General features: G+C 41.2%; 1 protein-coding gene across 1 annotated transcript in view; it reads left to right on the top strand.

Annotated features, from left to right (window-relative positions):
* LOC117936251 (nesprin-2-like) overlaps positions 1 to 25,596 on the top strand; it is a 208,747-nt gene that overhangs the window by 28,603 nt on the left and 154,548 nt on the right. The window contains exons 11-41 of the mRNA XM_034859128.1: positions 1,043 to 1,180; positions 2,236 to 2,400; positions 2,832 to 2,944; positions 3,411 to 3,579; positions 4,045 to 4,141; positions 4,258 to 4,457; positions 5,581 to 5,745; positions 6,254 to 6,394; positions 6,552 to 6,653; positions 7,991 to 8,167; positions 8,331 to 8,489; positions 8,617 to 12,285; positions 12,666 to 12,800; positions 13,074 to 13,199; positions 13,826 to 14,019; positions 15,018 to 15,099; positions 15,311 to 15,411; positions 15,545 to 15,665; positions 15,826 to 16,104; positions 16,654 to 17,249; positions 18,069 to 18,224; positions 18,427 to 18,577; positions 18,919 to 19,077; positions 19,754 to 19,921; positions 20,089 to 20,190; positions 20,705 to 20,905; positions 22,333 to 22,540; positions 23,124 to 23,236; positions 23,326 to 23,528; positions 24,120 to 24,227; positions 24,742 to 25,021. Coding sequence (XP_034715019.1) covers positions 1,043 to 1,180; positions 2,236 to 2,400; positions 2,832 to 2,944; positions 3,411 to 3,579; positions 4,045 to 4,141; positions 4,258 to 4,457; positions 5,581 to 5,745; positions 6,254 to 6,394; positions 6,552 to 6,653; positions 7,991 to 8,167; positions 8,331 to 8,489; positions 8,617 to 12,285; positions 12,666 to 12,800; positions 13,074 to 13,199; positions 13,826 to 14,019; positions 15,018 to 15,099; positions 15,311 to 15,411; positions 15,545 to 15,665; positions 15,826 to 16,104; positions 16,654 to 17,249; positions 18,069 to 18,224; positions 18,427 to 18,577; positions 18,919 to 19,077; positions 19,754 to 19,921; positions 20,089 to 20,190; positions 20,705 to 20,905; positions 22,333 to 22,540; positions 23,124 to 23,236; positions 23,326 to 23,528; positions 24,120 to 24,227; positions 24,742 to 25,021 — 8,778 coding nt within the window. The remainder of the gene's footprint in view (positions 1 to 1,042; positions 1,181 to 2,235; positions 2,401 to 2,831; positions 2,945 to 3,410; positions 3,580 to 4,044; positions 4,142 to 4,257; positions 4,458 to 5,580; positions 5,746 to 6,253; positions 6,395 to 6,551; positions 6,654 to 7,990; positions 8,168 to 8,330; positions 8,490 to 8,616; positions 12,286 to 12,665; positions 12,801 to 13,073; positions 13,200 to 13,825; positions 14,020 to 15,017; positions 15,100 to 15,310; positions 15,412 to 15,544; positions 15,666 to 15,825; positions 16,105 to 16,653; positions 17,250 to 18,068; positions 18,225 to 18,426; positions 18,578 to 18,918; positions 19,078 to 19,753; positions 19,922 to 20,088; positions 20,191 to 20,704; positions 20,906 to 22,332; positions 22,541 to 23,123; positions 23,237 to 23,325; positions 23,529 to 24,119; positions 24,228 to 24,741; positions 25,022 to 25,596) is intronic.

Here is a 25,596-nt window from a genome sequence, read left to right as displayed (position 1 = left end):
GAGCGATGGAGGACCCGCTAGCCCCCATATAAAGTGCATTACAGTAATCCAGCCGAGTGGTCAGAAAGGCATGGATTAATGTCTAAAAATTTTGTCTCTGAAGGACTGGTTTAATTTTTGCTAGCTGCCTTAACTGAAAAAAGCTAGACTTCACCACTGCTTTAATCTGGCTGTCAAATTTAAGTTCTGAGTCCACTTTTACACCCAAATTTTTTACAATCGGCTTGCGATACTGCGCCAAAGAACCCAAATCAACTTGGGAGGAGGTCAGAGAAGTGCCACCAAAGACCATGACTTCGGTCTTTTTTTCATTAAAATTTAGAAAGTTCAAGGACATCCAAGCCTGCAAATGCTGATATTTAAAAAAATGGCTGTTGCTTTCAGTTATTGAGCTTACTGCTGCTTCTTCACTTTGCAGCATTCTCATTGCGTTTTGTACCACTATGCTATATGTACCTCGTCTGGCTGAGCATTGATCTGGGGGGTTTGCTCTGTATTTTCTCTGCACAAGAGGCATGACCAACGGGTGTAGTTGAAATGACTGTATGCGATTGGATAGTTGTTTAACCAATCAGACCAACTATCCAGGGACCAACATCAACGGATTGCTGTGCTTCGGTGGCGTTTTATGCATCTCACATCCGCACTCGACTCACATGACTGGTAGTGACACGGTGGCCGCTATGTTGAATGTAAACAAGAAGCTGCTTGGGTGCTTCTCTATTGTTATCGTGTTAAACCCGCCAATAGCGCAACAGGTAGATAAGCCAGTTTGGGATTGGTTCCCGCTAAATTGTGAACTGAAGCAGGAGAACGTTCAGGTTTCCAGACTAAGCTGCAGGGCAAAATCAAATCGCCGGCAGAGTGGGCGGGGTTTACCCAATCTAATATGTACCACTTTTCCAATCTAATCCGAACAATATCCTGCTAAATCTTTCCTACAAAGTAAAGTGAATCCTTAAAAATTAGGCAATATATCCCTTCAGCCCTTGAATTAATCTTACAAGAGTGGCACTAAAGATGTAATTTTCCATCCTTTTAGGTATTTCAGACCTTCCTGGTATCCTTTAATGAGCAGCGACGTCCCATCATGCCATTGTTGACAGCGATGCGACGAACCTCGAAACTGAGCGAGGAGCAGCAGTCCCTCAGAGAGGCGTGGGACACCCTCACTAACAAGGTCAGTTCCACTTAAATCTCTTGCCCCATCCCAGCTTTTAAAAAAACAACCTCTAAAGCCTTTGATTAAAGCCAAAAAATTGGATTTTGGTGCAGTTTAACCTTTTTTAATGTGGTTTAGTTTGGTTAGAGAGTCCGCTTGCCTTGTCAGGGAAAATTCTAAATCAATTTTTACTGGCCCTGAGTTAAATAGTTTTTTTTTTAAACGATTGAAACTTTGGAAACGGGCAAGTAGGTTGTTTAAATTAATTTGCCCGACGATGCCTTTTACTTGCCCCTGGCCATCAGGCAATCCTGTTGAATCCTGCATATATGCAATGCTATGCATTCTAAATGAAGTCTAAAAAGGCTTAAAGGCTTAATCCATATTTCAGCATGTACTGTATGCATGCAACTATACAGACATAGGGCCCCATCTTGTACCGGGCACAGTGTCGTGCAAAGCCCGACGCAAGTGACTTTGCAATTTTAAGACCAACTAAGTTGTTTCAAGTTCAGCGCCACGTCGTTTAAATAGCTAATGCACCCGTGACCATCTTTGCGCCCATGGGCGTGCTGGTCTTACAGGGAGGTTTGTTCAGGTGAATTCTTGGCGTATTGCAATCTTGCGGCAGCAGAAAGTGATCGCAACTAAAACCTGGTCTAAAGTCAATAGTGCAGCATTTCATTGAATTTTAACAGCGCATTAGTCAAATGCGCCTAGGCTCGGGGACAGCGCATGCACACTAAACTTGTTACACACACAGACGCACAGATGCAAAAGATTAAAAATAAAGATACTACAGTGCAAATTCGCCAGCATAATAGCAATGCGCTAAGGTCAGACGCGCCTGGCTTTTAAGGGGAATCTGAGATGAAGGGAACTGATGGTTTATTGTTTCGTTATGCCCAAAACACACCTTAGAAATGATAAAGACTTAACTAAGTATAACCCTTTTAAACCATGGGCCTGCCGCACGGACCCTTTTTCCCACCGTCATACTAGCAAAAGTGGATTTGGACACGCCTTTAACTTTCTGTATTGAAAGACATGTGCCTTTCTGTTTCATCATTTAGTTACATGAATACAAAGTGTTGTTAGACATGAGTCTCCCGGCGCCCTTGGACTCGGTGGCTCGCTGGCTGCTGAAAACAGAGAAGGCTCTGGCTGAGGAAGAGGGCGATCCCCAGGACCACCGCCGAGCTGCTGACGACGCAAGGGAGAAACAGGAGCTCTTAAGGGTAAATATTTACTGCATCGTAACCCTGAACTACACCACTTTAGTTAGAAAGTGAAATAAACAAAAATACTGACTTAGTAAATATGGCTTGGTTTTCCACTTCGAAGATACATTAATAAACCTCTGCAGAGTAGCCCTTTTATTCTGAGTATTAACTCACTTTTTAGGAGTGTTTGCAAATAGAATACAAAAATTCCTACAAACTGTTGTATAAGTTTGTTTTGGAGTTAACATGGATTGATTTACCTCTATTGATGATTCTGTAGTTTGATTCCCATTATCCCTGAGCAAGACACTTAACCCCTAGTTGCTACAGGAGCGTGCGACCTATGACATAAAAGTCATGCATGTAAGTCGCTTTGGATAAAAGCGTCAGCCTAATGACATGTATTGTAATGAAATGAATATGCTCACTGCCCAATGTCGTTGTAGGCCTGCCCGGAGGAGATGCCACAATATGTGAAAACCTTCCAGTCCTTCCAAAACTTAGATGAGTATGGAAACATGATGGTTCCTACTGACAAGATGGAGGAACTAAAGAGGAGGTGAGGGCTGACTGTGTTCATGTACTTGTGGTGTGCATGTGTGAAATCGAATTTACTGTACGGACAGTGCTTGAACTTATTACTTCCCTTAGCTAAATCAAAGTTACTGTTTCTAATGTCAAGACCTGGATATAGCCATAGCTATTGTTTAAGCACAAGAAAAAATCATCTGACACCATTACAACACACCAAACAGTATCATTCTGTATAAGGCTAATAACGAACAGTGTCAAATGTGTCAGTGAGTACTAAATTTGATTAAAAGCAAAATTAACTTTAAGATCTTGGATTATGCAAGTGTATTTCAGGAATTTTTCCTATGAATCATGGAAATGTGAGATTTTCAGTGATATTTACAACATCATACGTATGATTTCAGGTTTTAAGTGTTCCAACAGAGAGTTTGTTTCTGTTGGTTTTTCATTTTAATGACGTACACAACCTTAATTGTGGACATCTTTCTCAGGTTCACCAATGTGAGAGTAACTGTTAAATACCACGGCATCAAGCTGGAGTACTGGGAGCACAAGCACACGGTTTTGGATCTGTTGGGGCAGATCAGGACCAAGCTGCAGCTCTGGAAGAGAGCCTACATCTCCCCGGAGGCTGTCAGTGTGTTGCTGCAAGAATGGCATGTGAGTAGATGGTTGAGGTTCAAATTATTTAATTTACACTGAGTAGTTTTAAAAAAGTGTTATGAGGGTGCTTATACACACACACACACACACACACACCATTTTTGGTAAGAGGAGTCTAATGCTAACTTAATACTAAACATGATTTACCATGCATTTAAAATGCAAATCATCTAACAATATAGGGTACAGCTGAAACTGGCAGCTGAGTCTTTTATGACATGAACTTTGCAACTGTAAAGAGGTGTAACCCTTTTGATTTTGGTAACAGCAAGGCCTTTCCTCTGGTGCCACTCTCTAGACTGGCTGACAACCAACAAATTTTTGCTCCGCTTGTGGTTAAGGTCCACGGTTAACTCTTCTCACCTTTGACCTTGGCATCCAATGCTGTTGTTTCTAATGTGTAATGAGGCTGCTATGGACTTTTTATTTGTCCTGTTTCTTTTTGTTTTTTTCTTAAAACAGGATGTGGTTGACATACAGGAGCTACCGTCTTTACTGGAAGCAGCTCTTCGTAAGCTAAAGCAGGTTTCTGAGAAATATTCAAGAAAATCTGCCCTCGGTAAGTGTTCTACTAAAGGACTGTTTGTTGTTTGAAAGCCTTGGTGATCAGGTGAGTTCATGGATTCATTTTTGGATTTACTGAGTTTTTGACAGCTTTGTTTCTTGGCTTCTTAGCTGCAGATTACCACCAAGTCAGTCAGCAGGTGAAGCAGCTGGAGGAAGACACCGCCCAGGTTTTGGAAGAGATGACCACAGCCAAGAGCACCATGGGAAGGGTGCTTTCGGCCTGGGACTCCTACAGCGATGTCTTCAGCTCCTTGCAGGCTTGGCTGTTGCAGGGCTCTTCAACACACAGTCATGGCCACAGACCTCAGGTATTTTTATTTTTATTTATTTTTATTTATTAACCTTTATTTTACTAGGAAATAATTCCATTGAGATTCACAATCTCTTTTTCAAAGGAGTCCTGGCCAGGTCTCAAAACAGCAGTAGAATAGTTCCATGTTAAACTTCAGAGTAAAAACAAACAACAGAAAATAGAAAAAGACAGTTGGCAATTTACCATCATGACAATTTGAGATTCCGCAAGGAAGGCCAACCGATGCTCTCATACAAGCTACAGTGATGAGTTTAAAAACTAGAGTTAGTCACAAGTCTCAGTTCCGCATGGTATACCAAATCCAGCATTTTCAGAGAAGATTGATTTGCATGCATGTATAAAATATCACAATAATCTAACATTGACAGAAAAAATGCTTGTAACGCATACAAATATATCATACAATTGTAAGAAAGGATATTTTGTTGAGTTTGTGGAAAGAGAACAATGCTTTATAAACTACCTAGTTGCTTTTGCCTTTTTTCCTGGGCTAATTCCTCCAGAGCAGTTCTGCATGTGGACTAGGGGTGACCCCAAATAGTCAGATATTTGATGCTTTGATTGAAGGAGCCTGATTTGACTGCCAATCTCACAGTCAAATCTTCACAAATGTGTTATGAAATAAGGATTGTGTCATTTTGGCTATGTGTCTGACTTTTTAAAGTGCTTGAATTAATCCAACCGCGCCATGACAGGAGTAACTTTCACTTTCCATGATCTGTGCACCCATGGAGGAGCATCTTGGCTGCCGACATTTAAACCTCTAACTAAAAATCTCTGGGAAAAGAAAATCTAAAGTGCGGGTCTAATTTGAAATAGTAAAAGATGATACAAAGTAAGATGCAAGCCACCACCCGATACAAGACAACAGCCGTGATCCCAGTGCGCAGCCAACGGCATGATCCATCTGCCCCAGTGATAACCAAATTGACACCAAACATATACTAAAGGAGCTTGGCACTGCAATAAGCCCTCCAAACATCTACTACGGAGTCTCCTAATATATGTCCCCAGCAAAATGTTAAAATTGCTTACCCTTACCGACATGCATCTTTCTACACACATTTATTTGTCTCCTCCCTGTTTATTATCATTGCTATGATCATTGTTTTGTTCAGGTGACATCTGAGTCTATGGCAGAGTGGGGCTCCAGACAGGCCCACCTGAACAAGGTGGGTAACTTTCTGATGGAGGCAGCAGACCCTCAGACTAGCAGGAGCCTGGCAGAGGAGCTGCACAGACTCAACATGCACTGGGCTGAGTTCAACAAGAGAAACACATTTGTAAGTTACAGAACAAAAAAAAAATTGGTTAATGAGAAACCAGATGATCTTTTGTCAATTAATTTACTCTCAGTGGATTAACAATTATATTTCCGGAACATAAAAGTCATGTAGATCATATGTTTAATAAAGCAAGTACCATATTTTCCTTTATATGTTTAACTTTCAGCCGGACTAATTCCTCATCAGGGCGAGTGGCTTTGTTGTTAAATGACAGTTTTTTTCTTGTTAGGTGACTGTAGGGAGTTTGGTGTCTCAGACCTTTAGAATGAAAGCTATTCTATTTGTTATAATTATTCCCACACTGATATTAAGGAGTGGCTTTGAGTTTAAAAGTTGTACTCCACCTTTTACTTTTTGTGTCGAGGCAATTCTAATTGCAAGGCTTTTGAAGTCTGCGATTACAGTGTATTATCATACGTCTTTTTAAATTCTTAATTTGCATATTGCACAGGTGTTGTCGGTTATATTATGTCCACTGTTATATTATTTGTGCTTTTTTTTTCAGGACAGCACCGCTGAGCCAAGTGCTGACATCCAGACCAGACCCCAGGACATCCAAGCTCTGATCAGAGAGGCCACTCTCATTCTCAAAGAGCCTCTGGAGACCATGGCAGGCCCCTTACGCACCTACAGAAAAAGAATACAGGTACAAATGGTTGAGTCAGGTCAGATTCAGAAATTACAGATCTTAGGATGCAGCCATGAGCCTGACAGAACAGAGTATTCATTTCAAACACTTATGAGAATGGAACTTTGAATGCCGAGATACGTCTCTAGAATTGACTGTTTTTTCATTTCTTCAGCTCTTAATGAGGAAAATAAAAGAAGTTGATCTTGAGGCCCTGGCTTCCTCCCAAGAATGCCCAGCAGATCAGTTACAGAAACTGAAGCTTGCTATACCTGAAGTAAGAATGACTTATTTTCTTTAAATACTTCCTTCATACAGCTGTGTTTAAAGCATTCTAGTCTTTAAGTTTTGTTCCCCTGTATATCACATTTTGTCACAAAATACATTTGTGAATATACAGTATGTACTCTTAAGTTCTTTTGTGATCAAATATCATCACAATCATCTTAACATCACAATGTGACATCGGAATGCTTCTCAGGACCAAAAAAAACAGAGAGGTAAGATGGGTAGAGGGGATAACCAACAAAAACACAACAGCAGGAATGGCTCAGCTTACCATCAAGACACACAAAAACAGACACACACAAACACACCAACAAACAAAAGGCATTGACAGAGAGACGGACACAAGACACCCGGGACCAAACACATGCACAGACAGAAGCAAGGAGGAAAAACACAGGTCTACAATATAGACTTTAAGGACTCAGCAATAAGCCCTTAAAGCCCAAATACCAAGGTCCAAAGTCTTTTGTGGTGTTCTATATATGCGAGTTGTAGGGAGCTCCTTATATAAAACATCCAAAAAGGAAAGGGTCTATGTGCAAATAAACAAGTCATGTGGTGGTTTCCAACGTGTTGCAATCATTTTCTTAGCAGCTGTAAATCCAGCAAACACAGCACGTTTTTGAAATCAAGAAAGTTTAAGGGATGACAAATCATTCAGAATCAAAACACAGATAGTCACAGGTACAGTATCATAAATCAAGGCAGATAGTTTAGATGCAATATTGTTCCAGATCTGACCAACAGGAGAGCAATCCCAGATCATGTGAAGAATGTAAGAAGAAGAATGTATACTTTATTAATCCCACAAGGGGAAATTACAAATTTACACACAGGCCTGAATTACACACACATGCTCAGTACCCATAGATGCACTAAATGGAGAGATTTCATAGTGCCCATGGAAAGGTACCCCGAGCACTTTGGGTTCAGTGCCTTGCTCAAGACCACCTTGGCAGTGCCCAGGAGGTGAACTGAAACCTCTCCAGCTACCAGTCCACCATCATACTTTGCTCCGTATGGGGACTTGAACCAGCGACCCTCCGAGTCGCGACCTTACGCCCTACTGACGAAGCAACTACCACCCAGAGATATGTACCTTGGGCTTTTAGTGGGCAGAAAGTGCATAAAAGACAAAGACTTTAACTAACTGTAACAAGCACAAAGTGGTAGAATATCGAAGTTGGAACCATATACAACAACTATTTGACAATGTTGGGCCAGGAGCTACACTTTAAGCCGCCATCTCTGTCCAGCTGATCACGTGACCCAGTATGTACTTTAAGTTTATCCGTTCATCACTATCTATTCCCTTAATATCACTAGGTGATGCAGACCTTGTTTGAGGCAGAACATGTGTGTACAGAGCTTCAGCACAGTGTATTGGGTCTGGACAGCCGCCTGGCTGAACTCCTGCACTGGGAGATTGAGGCCCGGGAGCTCTACCAGCTGCTGAGGGCCGCAGAGAGACATAAACAGCGGGGCCAGGACCCACGAGCCAGGGTAAGATACATAGAATACAAAGGTTCTTCTGCTGGGATTGTCTACGTAAATGTGGTTACTCTAAAACAGTCAAAGCTCCAGTGACAGGCTAACTGTTCTTTCATAAAGAATCCCTTATCTTTAATTCAGTAAGGCTGATGGTTGTTCACCATTTATCCCCCAGGTCCTGATTTCCCGTGGTCTACAGTTGGAGGGCCAGGTTGTCACAGAGGAGCAGGACCTGCAGGTGATGGTGATGACAACTCAGAAGAACTCTCCCATCCAGTACCTCCACGCCTCCGCCATGCAGGACCGCGTGCGAGCCACTGTTGCACAGTCACAGGTCAATTTTTCTTTTTGTAAATTGAATGACCAAGCCAGTGAGTTTTGCACGATCTGTGCTTAAGAAAGTAGTAAACGGGAAGAGCACAGCAGAGAATATTATTATATGTGTGTAATTTTAATTCCAGGAAGCTGTAGGTATGCTCAGCAGCTTGGGAGCCAGAAGAGACAGAAGCAGAAGCCCTCCAGAAGGGTCTCCTCCATCAAAAGTCTACAAACAGGCTGAAGAAAAGCCTCAACATCTGAGACAGTCAGACACACTCAGTTGGCTTACTCAACAGTCCAAAACAAAGTTAGTTTCTCACCATGAAACCTTTGTGCCAAAGATAGTTGTGCAGGAATATAGAGAAGAAAGGATGACTTCTCCTCCACTTCCTTATACCTACGCACAAGCTGTGATGCAGACCAGGACAAAGACGCAACCAGATTGCCAAGCTCAGGCATGGCCAGAGACACAAAAACAGCAGACTCAGAAACAAGGATTAATACAACAGCAACAGCTACTACAGCAAAAACAAATTAAAAGACAGCCGGAAAAAGAGCTACCACAGCAAAAACTCAAGCAACAGCAGCCACAAGATGTACAACAGCAGGGGGTGATGAAAACACAACCACAGCAACTGCAGCAGAAGCAGAACCAACAACAGGTGGAGCAGCATGTAGAAATGCATCAACATCAGGTTCAGCAGCAGGTGGTATCCGACAGACAAACATCAGAGCCCCAGAAGCAGATTTCACTTCAACAACCACCTGTAAAGAAACCACATCTCAGCTCTCAGGAGCTTCAAAGCAGAAAGACTCAGGCCATGAAGAACCGGCCCTGGCTTCAGAACCCTAAAACCCCAGCTCTAGAACAGGATTCCACTCAGGAACCAATTCAGACTAGACACACTCAGCCATGCTCAGACAGAGAAACAGCGGCATCAGTTCAGGTGGTTCCACAGCAAACAGCAAGTGCCAGGCCACAGCCTGAGGCAAATGCAAAAGATACTAAGCTGCCACAAAAACAGCAAAAAGAGCAACATAAAGAAACACAGCAATCTCAAACTCTAAAGCAGCAGCAGGAGCAGCAAGAACATCTGCAACTTCAGCAGCAACAACAAAAAGAGAAATATCAGCAACAACATCCACAGCAACTGGAAAAAACCCAAAAGCAACAAGAACAATTGCTGCAGCAACAACAACAACAGGAAAAACAACCACTCTCCATTGCAACACCGGCTCAACCAGATACAGACACCAAGGTTAAATCCCTTGCTGTTACTATGCCTCAGCCTCACCCACAAACAAAGGCCCAAAATCAGACACAACCCCAAACTATGGTTCAGTCTAAATCTCAGGCAGCTTTGCATGTGCAGTCCACAAGTGTGGCCCACACTACCACAGATGGTCAGCAACCACTGAAGACCATGTCCCAAAACAGAGTTAGCCATATTCAGTCACAGACAAAAGCTTTTCCACAGCCCCATGGCCCCATTAGGACACAGTCATTGACCCAGCCACAGACACAGCTACAGCTCCAGTCCCAGGTTCAGACTCAGTCCCAAACATGTGTCCCAGCTGGTCCTCAGCCGTCTATGCAGCCACAGGATCTAGCCCTTAGCCCAGCTGTAACTCAAATGCAGACATGGGCTCAAGTCAGACCTTCATCTCCTAGGCAGGCTGCACCGCAGGGCCAAAGTCAGCCACCTGTGCCATCCCAAATTCAGCTTTGTAGTCATACACAGTCATGGGCTCCTATCCGGCCGCCTTCCCCTAAGCCACCAACAAATGCCCACATTCAAACCCATGCTCAGTCCATGGCCCAGTCTCAAATCCGTCCTCAGTCAATGCCCCAGTCTCAAATATATGCTCAGTCAACGGCACATGCTAAAACCCATCCTCAGCCTATGTCTCATCCTCAAAATCTTGCCCAGTCAATGGCACAGGTTCAAACCCATCCTCAGCCCATGGCCCATCCTCAAACCCATACCCAGTCCATGGCCCAGGTTCAAACCCATCCTCAGCCTCAGACACATACCCAGTCCATGGTCCAGGCTCAAATCCATGCTCAGCCGATGGCCCGACCAAATCATGCCCAACCTTCAACTCAAAATCAAACCCAAGCTCAACTTGTAGTTCAGCCTCAGGGTCATTCTCAGCCTATGACTCAGTATGCCACACATGCTCAGCCAGAGGTCCAGCACCTAGGTCATATTTCCCAGGGCCAAATCCATTCTTGGAGTCAAGATAGCGTCTCATCTCCAATGACTGTCCAGCATCCAGAGGCTACAGCACAACCTTCACTTTACCCCCAAGGTTACTCCCAGGGTCAGTCTTCATCCCACCAGTGGACACTCAAACAGGAGCCACAAAACCAAGCCATTGCCCAGCAGATGCATCCAATTCCCCAAGCATACCCTCAGCAAATATGTCAAGCTCCACAGTCTCAGGCTTATCCAACACTTCAGGCTCTCCCACAGTGGACCCAAGTTGGGCCCCAGAAAAGACCTCAGGTTGGGCCACCCATGTATTCTCACATGGGGCCATCCTTTCCTCAGCCTCCGATGCAAACTCAAACCCATACCTGGTCTCAAACACAACCCCAAATGAGACCTCAGAGTTCCGTGCAACAACAACCTCAGATAAGAGCTTATAATATGTTGCATATCCAGACGCAACAAGGCCAAGTTCAGCAACAAACTTGGGTTCAAGCTCAGTCTCATCTTCAGCCCCAGCCGTATGCAAAGCCGCAGTCTGAGCAATATTCACAGGTTCACCATCAGCATCAAACTCAGCATCACCCACAACCTCAGTTGCAAGCTCAAATACCTCCCCAATTGCAACCATCACACCAAGTCCATCCTCCGCTTCCTTCACAGCCTCAGCTGCAGGACCAGTCCCAAACACACATCCAGACCCAGTCATGGGTACAAGGAAAGCCCCAGGCCCGGACTCGGCAGCCTCCGCTCAATCTTCAGTTGCAGCAGCCACTACCACAACCCAAACATCAGGCGCAGCTCCAGTCACCAACTCAACCAAAAGGTGAATCACATCCACAATCCAAACATGTGGCCCAATTGACACCACAACCCGGGATTCAATCACCAACTCAACCAAAGGCCAAATCACTGCCACAAGCCTTACCTGAGCCCCAGTTTCCACCTCAGCCCATGGGTCAGTCAAAAATGACGGCTGATTTACCACCACAACCCAAACCACAGACCCAAACCGCACCACTAATTAAGGCTCAATCACCAACTCTACAAAAGGTTCAGTCCTCAACCCAACCCAAGGCCCAGTCACCACCACAACCCAAAACACAGGCCCAACCAGCACTACTACTTGAGGCTCCATCACCAACCCAACCAAAGGCCCAAGCACTGCCACAACCCAAACCACAGGCACAATTGCCACCACAGCCCCAACTTCAGGCTCAGTCCCCAACACTACCCAAGGCCCAAACTGCACCTGAATCTAAGGCCCAGTCACCCTCACAGGCCAGACCTCAACTTCCACAGTCAAAACCTCAAACCCAGTCTCCTCCACAACCCAAACCTCAACAGTCCCAAACTATTCTCCTCTGCCAGGTCAATGTGCTGCCTCAGTCCCTAGCAGAGTCACCAGACCTGTGCATTAAACCTCTGGCCCTGGCCCAGGTGCCTCCACAGACCTACACTGAGGCTTACTCCAAGGCCCAGGCTTTGGCCAGAAATGGCTTTGAGGAGGCCAAGCACTGTCTGCAGGAGCACATCCTTGAAACCATTAACGTTTTTAAAGACAAATCTATATCAGCTGAGCAAGCATCAGTGAAAGAGGTAAATCTAATAACTTCTGTATTGTAATATTATACTGAATGAGTAACCTAATTAGTAAGTTTTGATCTTTTCCATGCAATTGGAGGTCTATTTCTGGTACATTGCCAATTTATTACAATAACAACAGTTTACCCAGTCCTTGAAAACTACATTTGATGATTTAAACACTTAAAAGTGAGTTGATCTTTCTTTTCAGATAAAATATGCCAAAATACAGCAATTCCTTTTTTCCTGTTACCGTTTTTAACTGAAATTTCTAAATGAAATAAGTTAAAATATAATAGAATAATAAAAACGAATAAATGTTATTATCCAGCGAAAGTTGCTGTTGAATCATTTTCAAGCTAGTCTGCAATTATATATATGTCTTTACCCTTCAGGAAACTCTGAAGACCTTGGACCCAGAGTTGCTAGAGGAGTTCTTGAGAGCAGCAAAGGGCATGGAGGCCTTTTGTACCCCCTTACAACTCCAAGACATGGAGTTATTTACCCAGTCTGTCAGGACACAGTGGGAGGTAGGTTACACTCAGTTAACGTGGGAGATTGGTGTTATTGTGTGGGACTTTAATAACACAGGAGTATTCACATTTAATAGTTTTAATGAGGCTTGATTGTGTTCTTTGAGGTTAAAATGTTTCAGATGTATTTCAAGAAAAGATTAACAACTGCATTTCTGCTTTTGTTTATTTGCATGTATTGTAAAGCATTAATATAATTAACTTTTTTTATTGAATACTATGTTCTAACATGTCATGTGGTTTTTGCATTCATTTTATTTTTTCTCCCAGGCTGTGAGAGCTGAGATCTCAGGCTTTTTGCAACATTTACGTTTTGAAGTAACAAGGAAAGACTTTAACAATGCTGCCCTGGATTGTGAGATGCACTTAAGCTCCCGCTTAGAAAACCAGTTCCAGGTAGCTAAATTAAAGCTAAATTTTTGCAAACTCTTGGCAGGTGTGCCTTGGTGATGGGTATGCAGCAAGTTTATCTGCTCTGCTTAACTAACCTTTTTTCCTCCGTCTTTTTTGTATGCCTCCAAGGAGACTCAGTCAATGGGGCTTGGTAATTGAAATACTTCTTAGTATCTGGTTTATATTGTAACTCGCTGGACCAGAGAAACAAACACGAAAATCAGACACAATATAAAAAAACAAATTAACTCATTTAGATGAAATGTTCAGCAGTTATACACTACAAAGTAACAGTAGAGAAAAAAAAATCACATTTTCAGTTAACAGCATTGCTTTATTTTATTTGTTATCTGAAGACTACTGTCATATGGGGGTTTACTTGTTTGTTGCAGTATGTCTGTTAAGCTGTCAAAACCAAGCTTGAGACATTAACGAATTTCTGTAATATTTTATGCTGTTGAGTAGGACGAGGAAGGTTACAAATTATTTTTAAGTCAGTTCAGATTTGAACAAAAACCCTGAACTAAAACAAAATAGGTTTCTAAGTTAAAGTTTGAATTGGTAGTATTAATCATCTAGCCTTAACACGCCTTTTGTTTATTTAGTGTTTGAACTCTGTCATTCCCCAGGCTTGTTTCTCAGCGGAGGGAAGCTTTGCCCAGGCAGGGCAGCACCTCGAGGCCTTGAAAGAGTTGTGTGACACCCTGAGCCCCGAGGATGCTCACCGGCTGGCCCAGACTCAGCTAAGGGAGTGTGAGAAGAGGCTGGCTGCCATCCAGCGGCAGTTCAGCGGAGACCAAGACACACCCCTTTCTGAGTCTAGGTGAGATATTATTAAATGTGAAATGCAGTCTTCTAAACAGCAGACAGTAAGAAAGTAATTTATTCTTTTACTGAATCTTATCCTAAATCTACCAACCTTATACTATCTTATCCTGGCAGATTTATTCTCTTCTCTTCTTTAAAAAAGTCTGAATATGCAAATCTGAATAAGTTCAGATAACCTATTAAACTTGATGTTTGGATATAAAGATATTTAGCAGTGCAATTTGTCATTTTACATAGTGGTCGATGGTCCTTTAATCTTCATAAACCAAATGTCCAAAAGTCACTCGTTTCCGTCAAAATTGAAAATCAAAACATTTATTGATGCTTTTTATCAATGTTTTTAACTTTTTCTTACATTTTTGTCCCTTTTTAAAAGACACTGAACCCAGAGTTACCCCCGGTGCTGCGCATCGGAGTGTGAATTTGTGTGAATGTTTATCTGAAGAGCAGGTGGCACCTTGTACGGCAGCCCCGGCCACAGTGTATGAATGTGTGTGAATGGTGAATGTTTCCTGTAAATTTAAAAGTGCTTTGAGCAGTTGTTAAGACTGGAAAAGCGCTATATAAATACAGCACATTTACATTTAAAAATACCCTAATTTAAAGTATACCTAATGTTTGAGTTAGAAAAGCAGAAATTAGGAATTATTTAAACTAAAATTAAAGCTATGCATGTTGATGGATAATCATACAATGGAATATGAACTTTTACTTAATAATATTTGGAAACCACTTCAATTATTTTTCAAATGCTTTAAAATTTAATAAGACAGCCCAAAATTAATGAAAGGTGAGATTTGTACTTGTCAAAAAGCACTGTGTGGAATCAATCATGCTATTTTGGGTAATAAAAAAGAACACTGATATAGAAAAACGAGTCAGTTTGACCTGAGGACAACATGAGAGTTAAAGATAGATGCTGTCTTGTACAGCGGTTAAAAAAAGGCAAAAGGAAACACAAGGGAAATGATTATCCTTGTGTCTGTTTCCCAGGATTCCTGTTGCCTTCAGCGAGGATCTGACCACACAAAACGAATCTGCAAGATCAAGTGACACACCTCATGTCTCCAGTGAGGTATGACTCACTCCCATTGAAACTGTGTACTCTTTATATTGAACTCAACAATTAGACCACCTTTGGAACGTTTGCAGACTCTGCACTTATCCATTCACAACTATTTCGCATATCTGTGTTATCTGCACTTATGTCTGTAATATTATACTGTCTTCAACAGATGTCTATTGAGCAAAGGTTTGAAATAACAGAAAATAACTATTTTTTTCAGGTTCTTCAAGTGACAATGAATACAGTCTTTGTGGAGAGGAGGGAGGTTGAAAAGCAGGCATCAGTAGAGGAGGAAATCACCAAAAAGGAGGCTTTAGAAAGGTAGAATAAATTCAGTGCAGTCTAGGCTTTGATAAGCTAGCATAACATAGAGAGTATGGATCTAAACTATTTGGAGGTAAGTGATAGAGGTAACTTGTTATCTTTGTTTGTTATTTCATTAAAAAAAATCCAGATATGAGAATTGTAAGAGGTCTCTACAAACCCAACTGGCTAAAAATGAACAGAGCATCAAGGATGTGCCCTCTGACTCCATCTCTCTGAAAGGCCTGCATACACGGCTTCAGGAAATACAGGTACAATATCAGTTTGTGTGTATCAGATGCAGATTTAGATGATTCATAATAATAATAGCAGTTGGTATGATGAACAGTAGTAATTATAGGACTAATAAAGATTAGAAATAATATCAGTCATAGTAGCACTAAGTGAATCGATCCCCATCTTCTTTCCTAGTTCTTGAGGCAGGAGACAGAGTCTCTGTGGTTTGAGTATGCAAACCAGTGCGGGAACACTGGTCTCGAACAGGGGAAGGCCAAGATGCAGGAGCAATGGCGCAGCCAACAGTCCAAACTTCAGAGGATGGGCAGCTCGCTGGGCGCCGCCCTTAGACAGATTGACTCCACCGAGAACCACATGGTGGACTTCACTGACCGTCTGGATCGCTACCTGAGACAGCCAAAAGATATCACTGCCTTCACATTGGCCAACACAAACATCCTCAAAGATATCAAGGTCTTCTGTCAGCAATGAGTACCTTTTTATTTGTGTGTTCAGTCTGTCACACAGAAGTCATGTATCCAATTTTAGGTATTTATAATAGTGACTCCTCTCCAAGGCCTAGATTTACTTGCAGTGTACACAGAAAACAGTGCAATCTATATTACAAAAATAAACAAGTCAGAAATCCAAACTGATGACTGAAAATCACATTGGATGATAAACACTAAAGGTCTGTTTAAACTGAACACAACTCATGTGTTGAAAATGTTCAATTAGAATAAAAGATCCCAAAGCTGTCGAAAGCCATAAGTGTACAGTCACCAGAGAAAAAAGGACAGAAAATTGGGATTAATGGCTGAAATTTCTATGAAGAATAAAAGTTAATTGACTACTATAAAACCCTTAAACACAAGTAAAATCTTGGCAAAATCAAAACAGGGAAAATTGTGCTTGCAGCTGAAACAGCTTTGGCATAAAAACGGAAACATTGAAATTGTAAACTGAATATTGCCCTACACAGCCATCTCATCTTATGCTACACTTTGTCTCCTTTTGCAAAAGGAACTGGATGACAACATCCAGTGCGAGCTGGACCAGCTGTCCCGTTTGGATCCTGACTCCAGCGATCTGGACCCCAGAGACTGCTTCCCTCTGTCCCGTGAGGTGGAGACTCACAGAAACTGCCTGGATCAACTTCGACAGCAGGTCCGGAAGAGTGAAGCCGCCGCTCGTGCCCTCGACCGCTTCCTAATGTCGCTGCGTACTGTAGACGAGGACATCTCTGGAGTCCAGGGCGCCCCCTGCAGTGACACTGTGATACTGCAGGACTGTCGCTCCAAGCTGGCTCTGATCCAGCAGAGCATCGACAGTCTGAAAGAAAAGGCGCCTCAGCTGGACGTGCTCCTGCAGGGTGCCCGGTTGACGGTCACCAGGGATGGAGTCCCGGCCTCCTGCCTGGACATGGTGACTGCCCTGCTTAAAAGGCTGGAGGAGGCGGACAGTAGGCTGGCCAGCCAGCAGAAGAGCCTCCAGAAGGAGACACAGAGCAAATCGCTGGGCCTAAGGAAGAGGACGCTGCTGGGGGAGCTGAGGAAGCTGCAGGAAACAATTGAAACACAAGGCGTGAAAGAGCCCACCATGCATGCTGTGCAACACAGGTGTGTGTTGTGTATCTTTATGCTGATGCTACAATACTTAAACTTTATTTTTTACAGTTATTTTACTATAATCTTACTTAATTCTTTGTTAGAGTTAGGGATCTACTGTGTTTGTTGTTTTCTTTTTGCCGATTGTTTTTTGATGACATCATTTCCATTCATGTGTAAGTCTGCAGCGGTGGAATGTAACTAAGTACATTTACTCAAGTATTGGACTTAATACACATTTGAGGCTCTTGTACTTGATTCTTTTCTTTTCTTGCTACTTTCTCCACTACATTATTGTGACAGTTTTAGTTTCTAGTTACTTTGAAAACTAAGATTTTTGCACAAAAAACATGTAGTTTATAAAATGCAGTGTTGTAGTATAACTTAAACTACCCAGCAATATAACGGCCTACAAGTCTAACTGAAATGATTAGGCCATTAAACTCACAACTGTTTGGATCGTTACCGGTTTCTAAAATGTGAGGATTTTTCAGCATTAATTACTTTTATTTTTAAAACTTTTTTCTGATGATACTTACATACTCATACTCATTTACTCAAGTATTATTTTCACTGCAGGACTTTTACTTTTAACAGAGTATTTTAACAATTTGGTATTAGTACTTAAGTATAGGATCTAAATACTTCTTCCACCACTGATAGGTTGGAAGGTTGTATTGTGAAACAGTTTGTTTAGTGCATGCACAACTTGTTTCTTAGAATATAAATCAAAGATGTTTAAAGACATTTACTTGCATAACTTAAAACAGGATTACTGAGAAATATATATATATATATATAATGTCTTGATAATTATCCTTCACTTTCCAGCCTCCGTGCCTTGTCTGATTTGGAGGGTCAGCTACAGGCACAGCATGCAGAGCTTCAAAACCTCCTGGAACTTCAAGAGAAACAGGGAGGAGGAGAACACCTCCTTCAGGAGCTGGAGACTCAGTGGAAGGACACTCAGACAGCTTTCTTTGACAGGTAGTTTAGGCAGGAGATGCACACTAAGCTTATATAACTGTATTAATGGTAAATTAAGGATTAAGTGACCACCTTGGTAATATATGTTAGCTATTCTTACAATTCTGTTTAGACGCAAAGGAGAAAACAGTGTGTGTGTGTATGACCAGACAGAAGGCAAGACATCACTTAAAGTCTCTTCTGTTGTTGTTTCTTCTTGCAGAAAGAAGCAGTGCAGCCTCCTGCTGGAGCTTCTGAAGAAGTTCCAGAGCTGCCGCAGTCACCTGAGCAACACCATGCAGAAAGCAGAGCAGAGCATCAGTGATCAGGCCTCCTACCTGGGCAAGGGCAATCTGCAGAGAATTATTACCACGGTTAGTCCACACAACCAACCTTGTTTATTTGCAGAATTCCTTCATGTGCTGTTGAAAGGCTGGGTTCACACATAAGCAGAGTGTTAGCATTGACCAGTAAATGACAGACACATTCTACAAAAGCTCAGTCGAGCGTGTTATGATAGACATAATTTTTTTCTTGTACTTTTGTTTCTGACATATTATATCATTATATATAAATGAGGTGTTGAGAAATCCCAATGACTTGAAAACTCTGGAAATGCCTTCTGTTTTTGCATCCTACTGCTTCAATTTCTTAATATAATTTTGGAGTAGTGTGTTTAGGTAGACTGTATGTTGACGTGTATCTGCTTGTCCAGGTGTATGATATTAAGGTAGAGCTGGCAGGTGTTGGGGAGCGTATGGAAGAGATGAGAAGTGTTTGCAGACAGCTGCAGTCCCAACTCAAGATGTTCCCAGACTGCCGCGAGACTCCCTTTGAAGCCGAGGCTGACACACTCATGGACAACTGGCTGGATGTGAGCGTTTAGGTGTCATCTATGGAAAATATGGATAGTAATAGAGATTCACCAATTGCAATTTTCTATTTTAAGTCTGAGCTCCAAGTTCCGAGTTCGATTTTTTTATCTTTCTAAGAATTATAATTAACAGCATACAGAAATATTTTTTTTACTTTTCTTAAATGGAAAATACAATTCTGTGTACATAAAAAACTTTAAATATCAAATAACTTTTTCTCCAAAACTGTACGAGGTTACAGGACCCTTTTTAAATCTACATATAAAAACCTGCTTCAGGTTACTGCACAGAGCATTTTTGTACAAATTCAACTGAAAAAGAATGGCAGTATATCCCACTCAAAATTGATTGGTGAAACTCTAGATAGTGTATCTATAGTGTATATTCTCATATTAATAAACAAAAGATTTTCACTTAACCTGTAGGTTTAGTCCGCCCAAGGAGGAAGACGGATTTTGTTTTACTTTTGATTCTACGGCATTGCAAACATCGTTACTATGTTAAAACAGTTACAGTGCATTGATCAAGAGATTACAGTACAGTACAACACTGTGGGAAATATTAAAATTAAATTTCAAAGCTGCAAAAAAGGACTACATTCCAGTTTAAAAATCTCAATTGAAGTCTTCTGTTCACAGCTTAACTTAACTGAGTTGCTTTTTGGTGCTGTTGCAGGTGACGGAGAAGACCGATGCCTACTTGGATAACCTGCGTGTGGGGGTGGAGCTGTGGGACAAACAGCTAATGCTGGGGGGGGAGGTGGACAGATGGGCAGGGTCTAAACTGGCCCTGTTTGCAGAGAGCCATCCCTTCCACAGCAAGCAACAAGTTCTTGACATGAGGGTAAGATTACCATAGAAGTATGACTCTTATTGTGAAACTTTAAGAGAGTGGGGTTGGGGTTTAGTCCTCCCTCTAGAAAAGAATTTTTTTAACCCTTTTAATATTAGGTAAAACCCTGTTATGTGTAGATGATTAGAGATGTACTAACTAAACGTTTCATTGCATAGGATGAGATCCATGTCAATGAGGAGAACATTCAGCTTTTCCACAAGAAGTCTGCAGAGATCCAGGAGATGCTGCAGAGTCGGGAAGCACCACTGGAGCTGCAGGTGAATTGAAACATTCAAGTTCATGTTCAAATATAGTTGACCAACGTGCTTAACAACTAGGGCTGCATGATATCAGGAAAATATCGAATAGCGATTGTTTTTGACAGGATTGCGATATGATTCACAATATTGAAGGGGATGATCAGTTTTTGTATCATTATTCTAATTTTCATTGAAATATCTTAAAGTTAAAAAAATTAAAATTATTATGGTGTGATTTTTGCAAGGATCTGTACTTTTCGGTCCCAGTTAGAACAGGCTTCTAACAGGGACCAAAAAGTTGCTGCGTACTGGACTAACTGTAACCAACAAGGAGATGACTGATCCAATCCAAAATATAAAGAGTTACAGTAGTAGAGGCGTAACAAATGCATAAATAACTGAATTTGAACACTGAGTGATCTTATCCCTTCTGCTGTTATTTTTACAAGTTAATGTACACATTCACAGCTCAGTGTGCTGTATTCTGGCTCCTAGATTCACTGTTTGTGTCTTTGCACAACGTTTCAATAAGGTGATGGAAACCCAGCTAAGAAAGCGGATGGAGCAGGTGAAGGAGCTATTTGCCGACTGCACCGATGTCTTCAAGGAACTGATGGCTGTAAAAAAACACCTAGCTGAGAAGATAGAGCAGTGCCAGTCAGCTGTGGAAAGGATCCAGTCTTCTGTCAGTAATGTTGACGCTTTACAACCAAAGGTTGAAGACCAGTTACAGGTACACAGCTGTTGCAACTCATTTATGGACCACACTGTTGGTTGAAGCCACATAACCCCTAGACTCGCTTTGCCAGACCTTTCTCCGCAGCGCTGCAAAGGAGGGTCTGGCTAGTCCACACAGCATTCAGGGATAGGAGAATATCGTGCTCTGTTTTATTGGCCTTTCTTTAAACCAATCACAATCATTTTGGGCGATGTAAGTGCCAGATGGCATCGGAGCAATCCCGGAAGTGGAATGTCGTGCATATACGTACCCTACAGAATATATTTATATATTTCTTTAATTTGTTGTGATGTGATCATTTATCACACTTTAATTTGATTTTGTTAAAACAAAAACCTTTTTTTAAATGTTTTTAATTTTACAATTTTTTTTAATATTACATAATGATTTAAAATGGGATTACTGTCCTTGATCCTTTTGCATTTACTAAATCAGCATCAACAATGGCAATAAAGTATCTGCTGGAAAAGTACAATACTGCGGGGTAATAACGAGAGAATTAATTCAATTCAATTTTATTTATAATATCAATTCATAACAAGAGTTATCTCAAGACAGTTTACAGATAGAGCAGGTCTAGAACATGCTCCAGAATTTACAAGGACCCAATAGTTCTAGTAGTTGACAAGTAGTTGACAAAACTGACAAGTTATCCTCAATAGATGTAGATTTTTCTGTTAAGGAAATGTTTTTTTGTATTTTTTTTTTCTGGTGAGTGCTTGCTTTTGCCTGGTGGTGGCACTACAGATGTCTTTGTCTCCTCGAAATTACCATGGGGGAGCTTTTGTTAGCTCTTTCCATCAAGTTCCTTGAACGGAGTAAAGATTACATTAAATACTACAGTCTCTTAAATATAACATGTAATATTAATGAGAAATAATTATATGATTTAAATACCTTTAAGCTGCGGCGGAGATAAACCTTTTGTGTGTCTGCTTCTTTGAGTGTCTCCAAACCTTCTTGCTCTAGTTTTCCAATCAAGACTGGTATCAAGCAAGTCCAAGCAAGTCCAAGCAAGACTTGGTATCAAGTGGAAAAACGCCATGTATTTTAGTTTTTTTTCTCCAATTTGGAGTTGCACAATTTTAGCTCCAACAACTTTTTTCTGCCACAGAGGCTGATTTTGGGAGATTATTGTCTACATTGTCTCGTTTTTTTACTTTTATTACTTTTTATGACATTTAAAAAAAAGTAATCATATTTTGTGTTGCTTTTTTAAACGTTTGCAACACTCTTTTCAACCTCTTTGCTGCTTTTTCCGATGTTTAGGTTTTTTTTAAATCTTTTTTTGGCGTTTGTCGCACTTTTGGAATTTTTCATTTTTTTTACAAATGTTCGGTATTTGAACTGAATTCATTTCTTAGAGATGACTGTTACTGTTACTCCCAGCATTCTCACTGTTTTATCACTTTTCTTTACAGCATTTGTGTGATAAACTGGAGGCTCAGGAGCAGCAGGCCGAGGCTGCGATGAAGGAGGTTGGCTTGGTTTCCAGTGTAGCCAGTCCTAAGGTTCTGGAGGTGTTGTCTGTAGACTGCAGCAGGCTGAAGGAGGCCATCTCCCACACCCAGGCCATGATCCAGCTGAAGAAAGAGGAGAGGGACAAAGGCCTGCTCAACGTTATCAAAGGTTATTGTGGAGTTTGTGTCTCCTGTTTTAGTAGATGGAATTTTGATGATGATATACAATAAAGTTGTGATCTTAAGCACTGTATGTGTTAATTTTTACTGTGGCGTATTGTCCTTTAGAAATTGATACCAAAACATTTAAACCTCTTTTTTATCATTTTACTATCAGATGTCTTTTGCAAGAAACACCTGAGTACAGCAAAATAAATAAATACAGAGATCAGACGTGAAATGTCATGCCAGATTTAGAAGCAATCAGAGACATCTTTAAAAAAAGGTTCAAAACTAAAAGTAGAGTGACTCTAGGTGGCAGAAAGATCCCAAATAAATGTACAGAAACACATAGCTCATATATTATTGCCTTATTACGTTCTAATGGCTAACTGGGCAGTGTGTCTTAACAAGTTATCTGATGAATATGCTAGATATTTTCTTTTCCTTTTTTCCCAGATAAAAAAATAAAAATGCACTTTGTCACAGATGCCCTTTGTACTTCTCTCACTTTTTTATATTGTATTTGTGAATCAGGGATTGATTGATTTTGGCTTCGAATGTTTTTTTAAATATTTTTCATTTTCCTCTAGATGCAAGGCAGTCATTTGAGTATTGGTTCCAGGACTTGCAGCTGTCCATCAATGAGTGCTTTGAGCACCCTGAGAGCAGAGCAGACGTGGAAACATCTCTGCAAAGACTCACCGTAAGTGCATGGATCATTCGATGGGTAGAGGGATTCTGTAGATTGTTGGATGATCGATGGGTCCTCACAGTTTCTCTCATTCCTATCAGGTTTTCTTAAAATCCAAGGATACAGAGATACGTCTAGAGCAGCTAAAGGTTCAGTTGGAGAGAGGCAGCCAGCAGGTTCCTCTCCAGGAGCTCTCAGAGTTTACCGACTGGCTGAAGGAGCAACAGAATGAGGTGGCCACGTTCAGAACCCACTGCCTCAAGAGGCAGAAACAAATGGAGCCGCTCCTCAGGGACTTGACCAGGTAATCGCTTCTTTGGTTCACAGGACAGCAAGTCTGCAAATGAAGATAATTACATTTCTGCTTCTGCTAATCTGTCAGCCATGCTTTGAAAACAGTGAAAAAAGTGTCAAAATCGTCCTTGATCAGGAATCTTACAAACTGCACAGAAATGATTAAGGGTTTCCCCCAGTGTATCGGTCTAAGTTGCACCCCACCAGGCCTAAGTCATTGGGGGGTTTAAACTACAGTTGCACACCTTGGGGCAGCTCAGTTAGAAACTTAGGTGTAGTCTCTTTTTCAAATCTATATTTAGTTGTTAGTGCTGACTTAATGTAGGGCCCTATTAAATCTGTTTTACAACATTTTAAATTCTTAATTTTGCGATTCCATCAATGATCGGGTATCAAGGGAAACTATGGGCTCTACAGTAATGCTGCCATTATTCAGGGACTGACCCTGCCCGGGCCCTCGTCAAAAAAAGATACTACTAAACAACTTTTCTATGGGAAACCCTGTGAAGTGTGATGGGAACCCTGTGAAGTGTGATTGCAAAAAACTACTAAAAAAACCTAAGAAAACTTGTTTGTTTGACTTGTGTGTTTTGTTCTCTAGTCTGCAGAAGCAACACGATAGCTTCCGTGACTGGCTGCAGAACAAAGAAAAACAGCCCGTGGAGGTAGACAAAGTAAAACCTCTACTCAAGAACCTTCAGGATGAGAGGTGATTTTCAATCATTTCATTATTCATTCATTTCATTCATTTTGATGCTTATATCTTCAGACTGAAGAACTCAGAATCTCAGTCAGATTTAAAAATGTATGACAAAGATATTTCATAGTTAGGACACCACTACATGTTCAATAGGTAACTCAACTGGAAATTAAAATATTATATCTAGTAATTATGAATAAAACCCCAAATGGAACAGTATATCACACTTGAATGAAGTGGAATTTCTGGTCCAAAATTGGACCATTGCAATGCGTGTTTTTTAGATTTTTTAAACGCATTTTAAAACGCATTTTAAACTCATTATTTTGTTATTGGTGTTGGCAGACTACATATTCAAAATAACTGCCAAAATGTAGAGCGTGGAGCTTCTGTCCTTTTACTTTCTGTGTCTTTTTATTTTGACTATGTTTCTTTTGTATCTTGTCTTTATGTCTTAAGTACTGCACTTTGAATTGCCTGTTTTTGTTTATAACCATGCCTCACCTTGCCTCCAATGCAACAGCAGTAGAGCTGAGTCTCTCAGTGAGCTCTTAGCATCAGTTCGTAGACAAGGCGTCCGATCTGAAAGCCTCCTGAAGGACGGCGACAACTTGATACAACGCTACAGAAACCTGGAAAGCAGGCTGCAGAGGCAGGCAGATGCCCAAAGCGCCCTGGAGGCAGAATGTGACAAGTTTAATACTCAGGCTAGGAGCACCAGGACCTGGATCACAGAGCTTCTGCAGCCCCTCACCCTGTCTGGCAGAGACGCCGAGACACAGGAGAGGGAGCACAGAGCACAGGTCAGTCACAGACAATCAGGTGGGGAATACCTGGTTCATTTCCATTTTGATTTCCCCCCCCTCCCCCCCCATTCTTGATTTCATAAATCTGCAACCAAAAATCTAAGCTATAATTATGGAATTACAAGCCAGTTTGCATGAACCAGAACTGTATATGGGGCATTGATAAGACTTATTTTTAAAAGAATCACTTTGCTCAGGCTCATGTACATAGATCAGCATATTACGTCACTTAAAAAAAAAAAGAATATCTTATCTTTTTAAATATCAACTGCTTTATTCACCTGATTCCGATTAAAAATCAGTATTTATAGAAAATTGCAGTTAAGATCTGAAAATACTGTGACATTTTTTTCTGTCTTTTTTTTAAATTGATTTTTTAGTTTAACTGACACGACAGCAACAGAAAAAAACGAACAGCAGAGGCTGCATTGTCTTCAAACTAAGTTCAAAGAAGTATGGGAAAAAGAAAAAGAAATTATGTGTGTATTTATATTTATATATACACTCACCGGCCACTTTATTAGGTACCCCATGCTAGTAACGGGTTGGACCCCCTTTTGCTTCAGAACTGC

This window comes from Etheostoma cragini, chromosome 20, assembly GCF_013103735.1.
Source record: "Etheostoma cragini isolate CJK2018 chromosome 20, CSU_Ecrag_1.0, whole genome shotgun sequence".
Classification (NCBI taxonomy): Eukaryota; Metazoa; Chordata; class Actinopteri; order Perciformes; family Percidae; genus Etheostoma; species Etheostoma cragini.
Note: the sequence above shows the minus strand (reverse complement) of the source record. Positions and strands in the feature narration are given on the sequence as shown.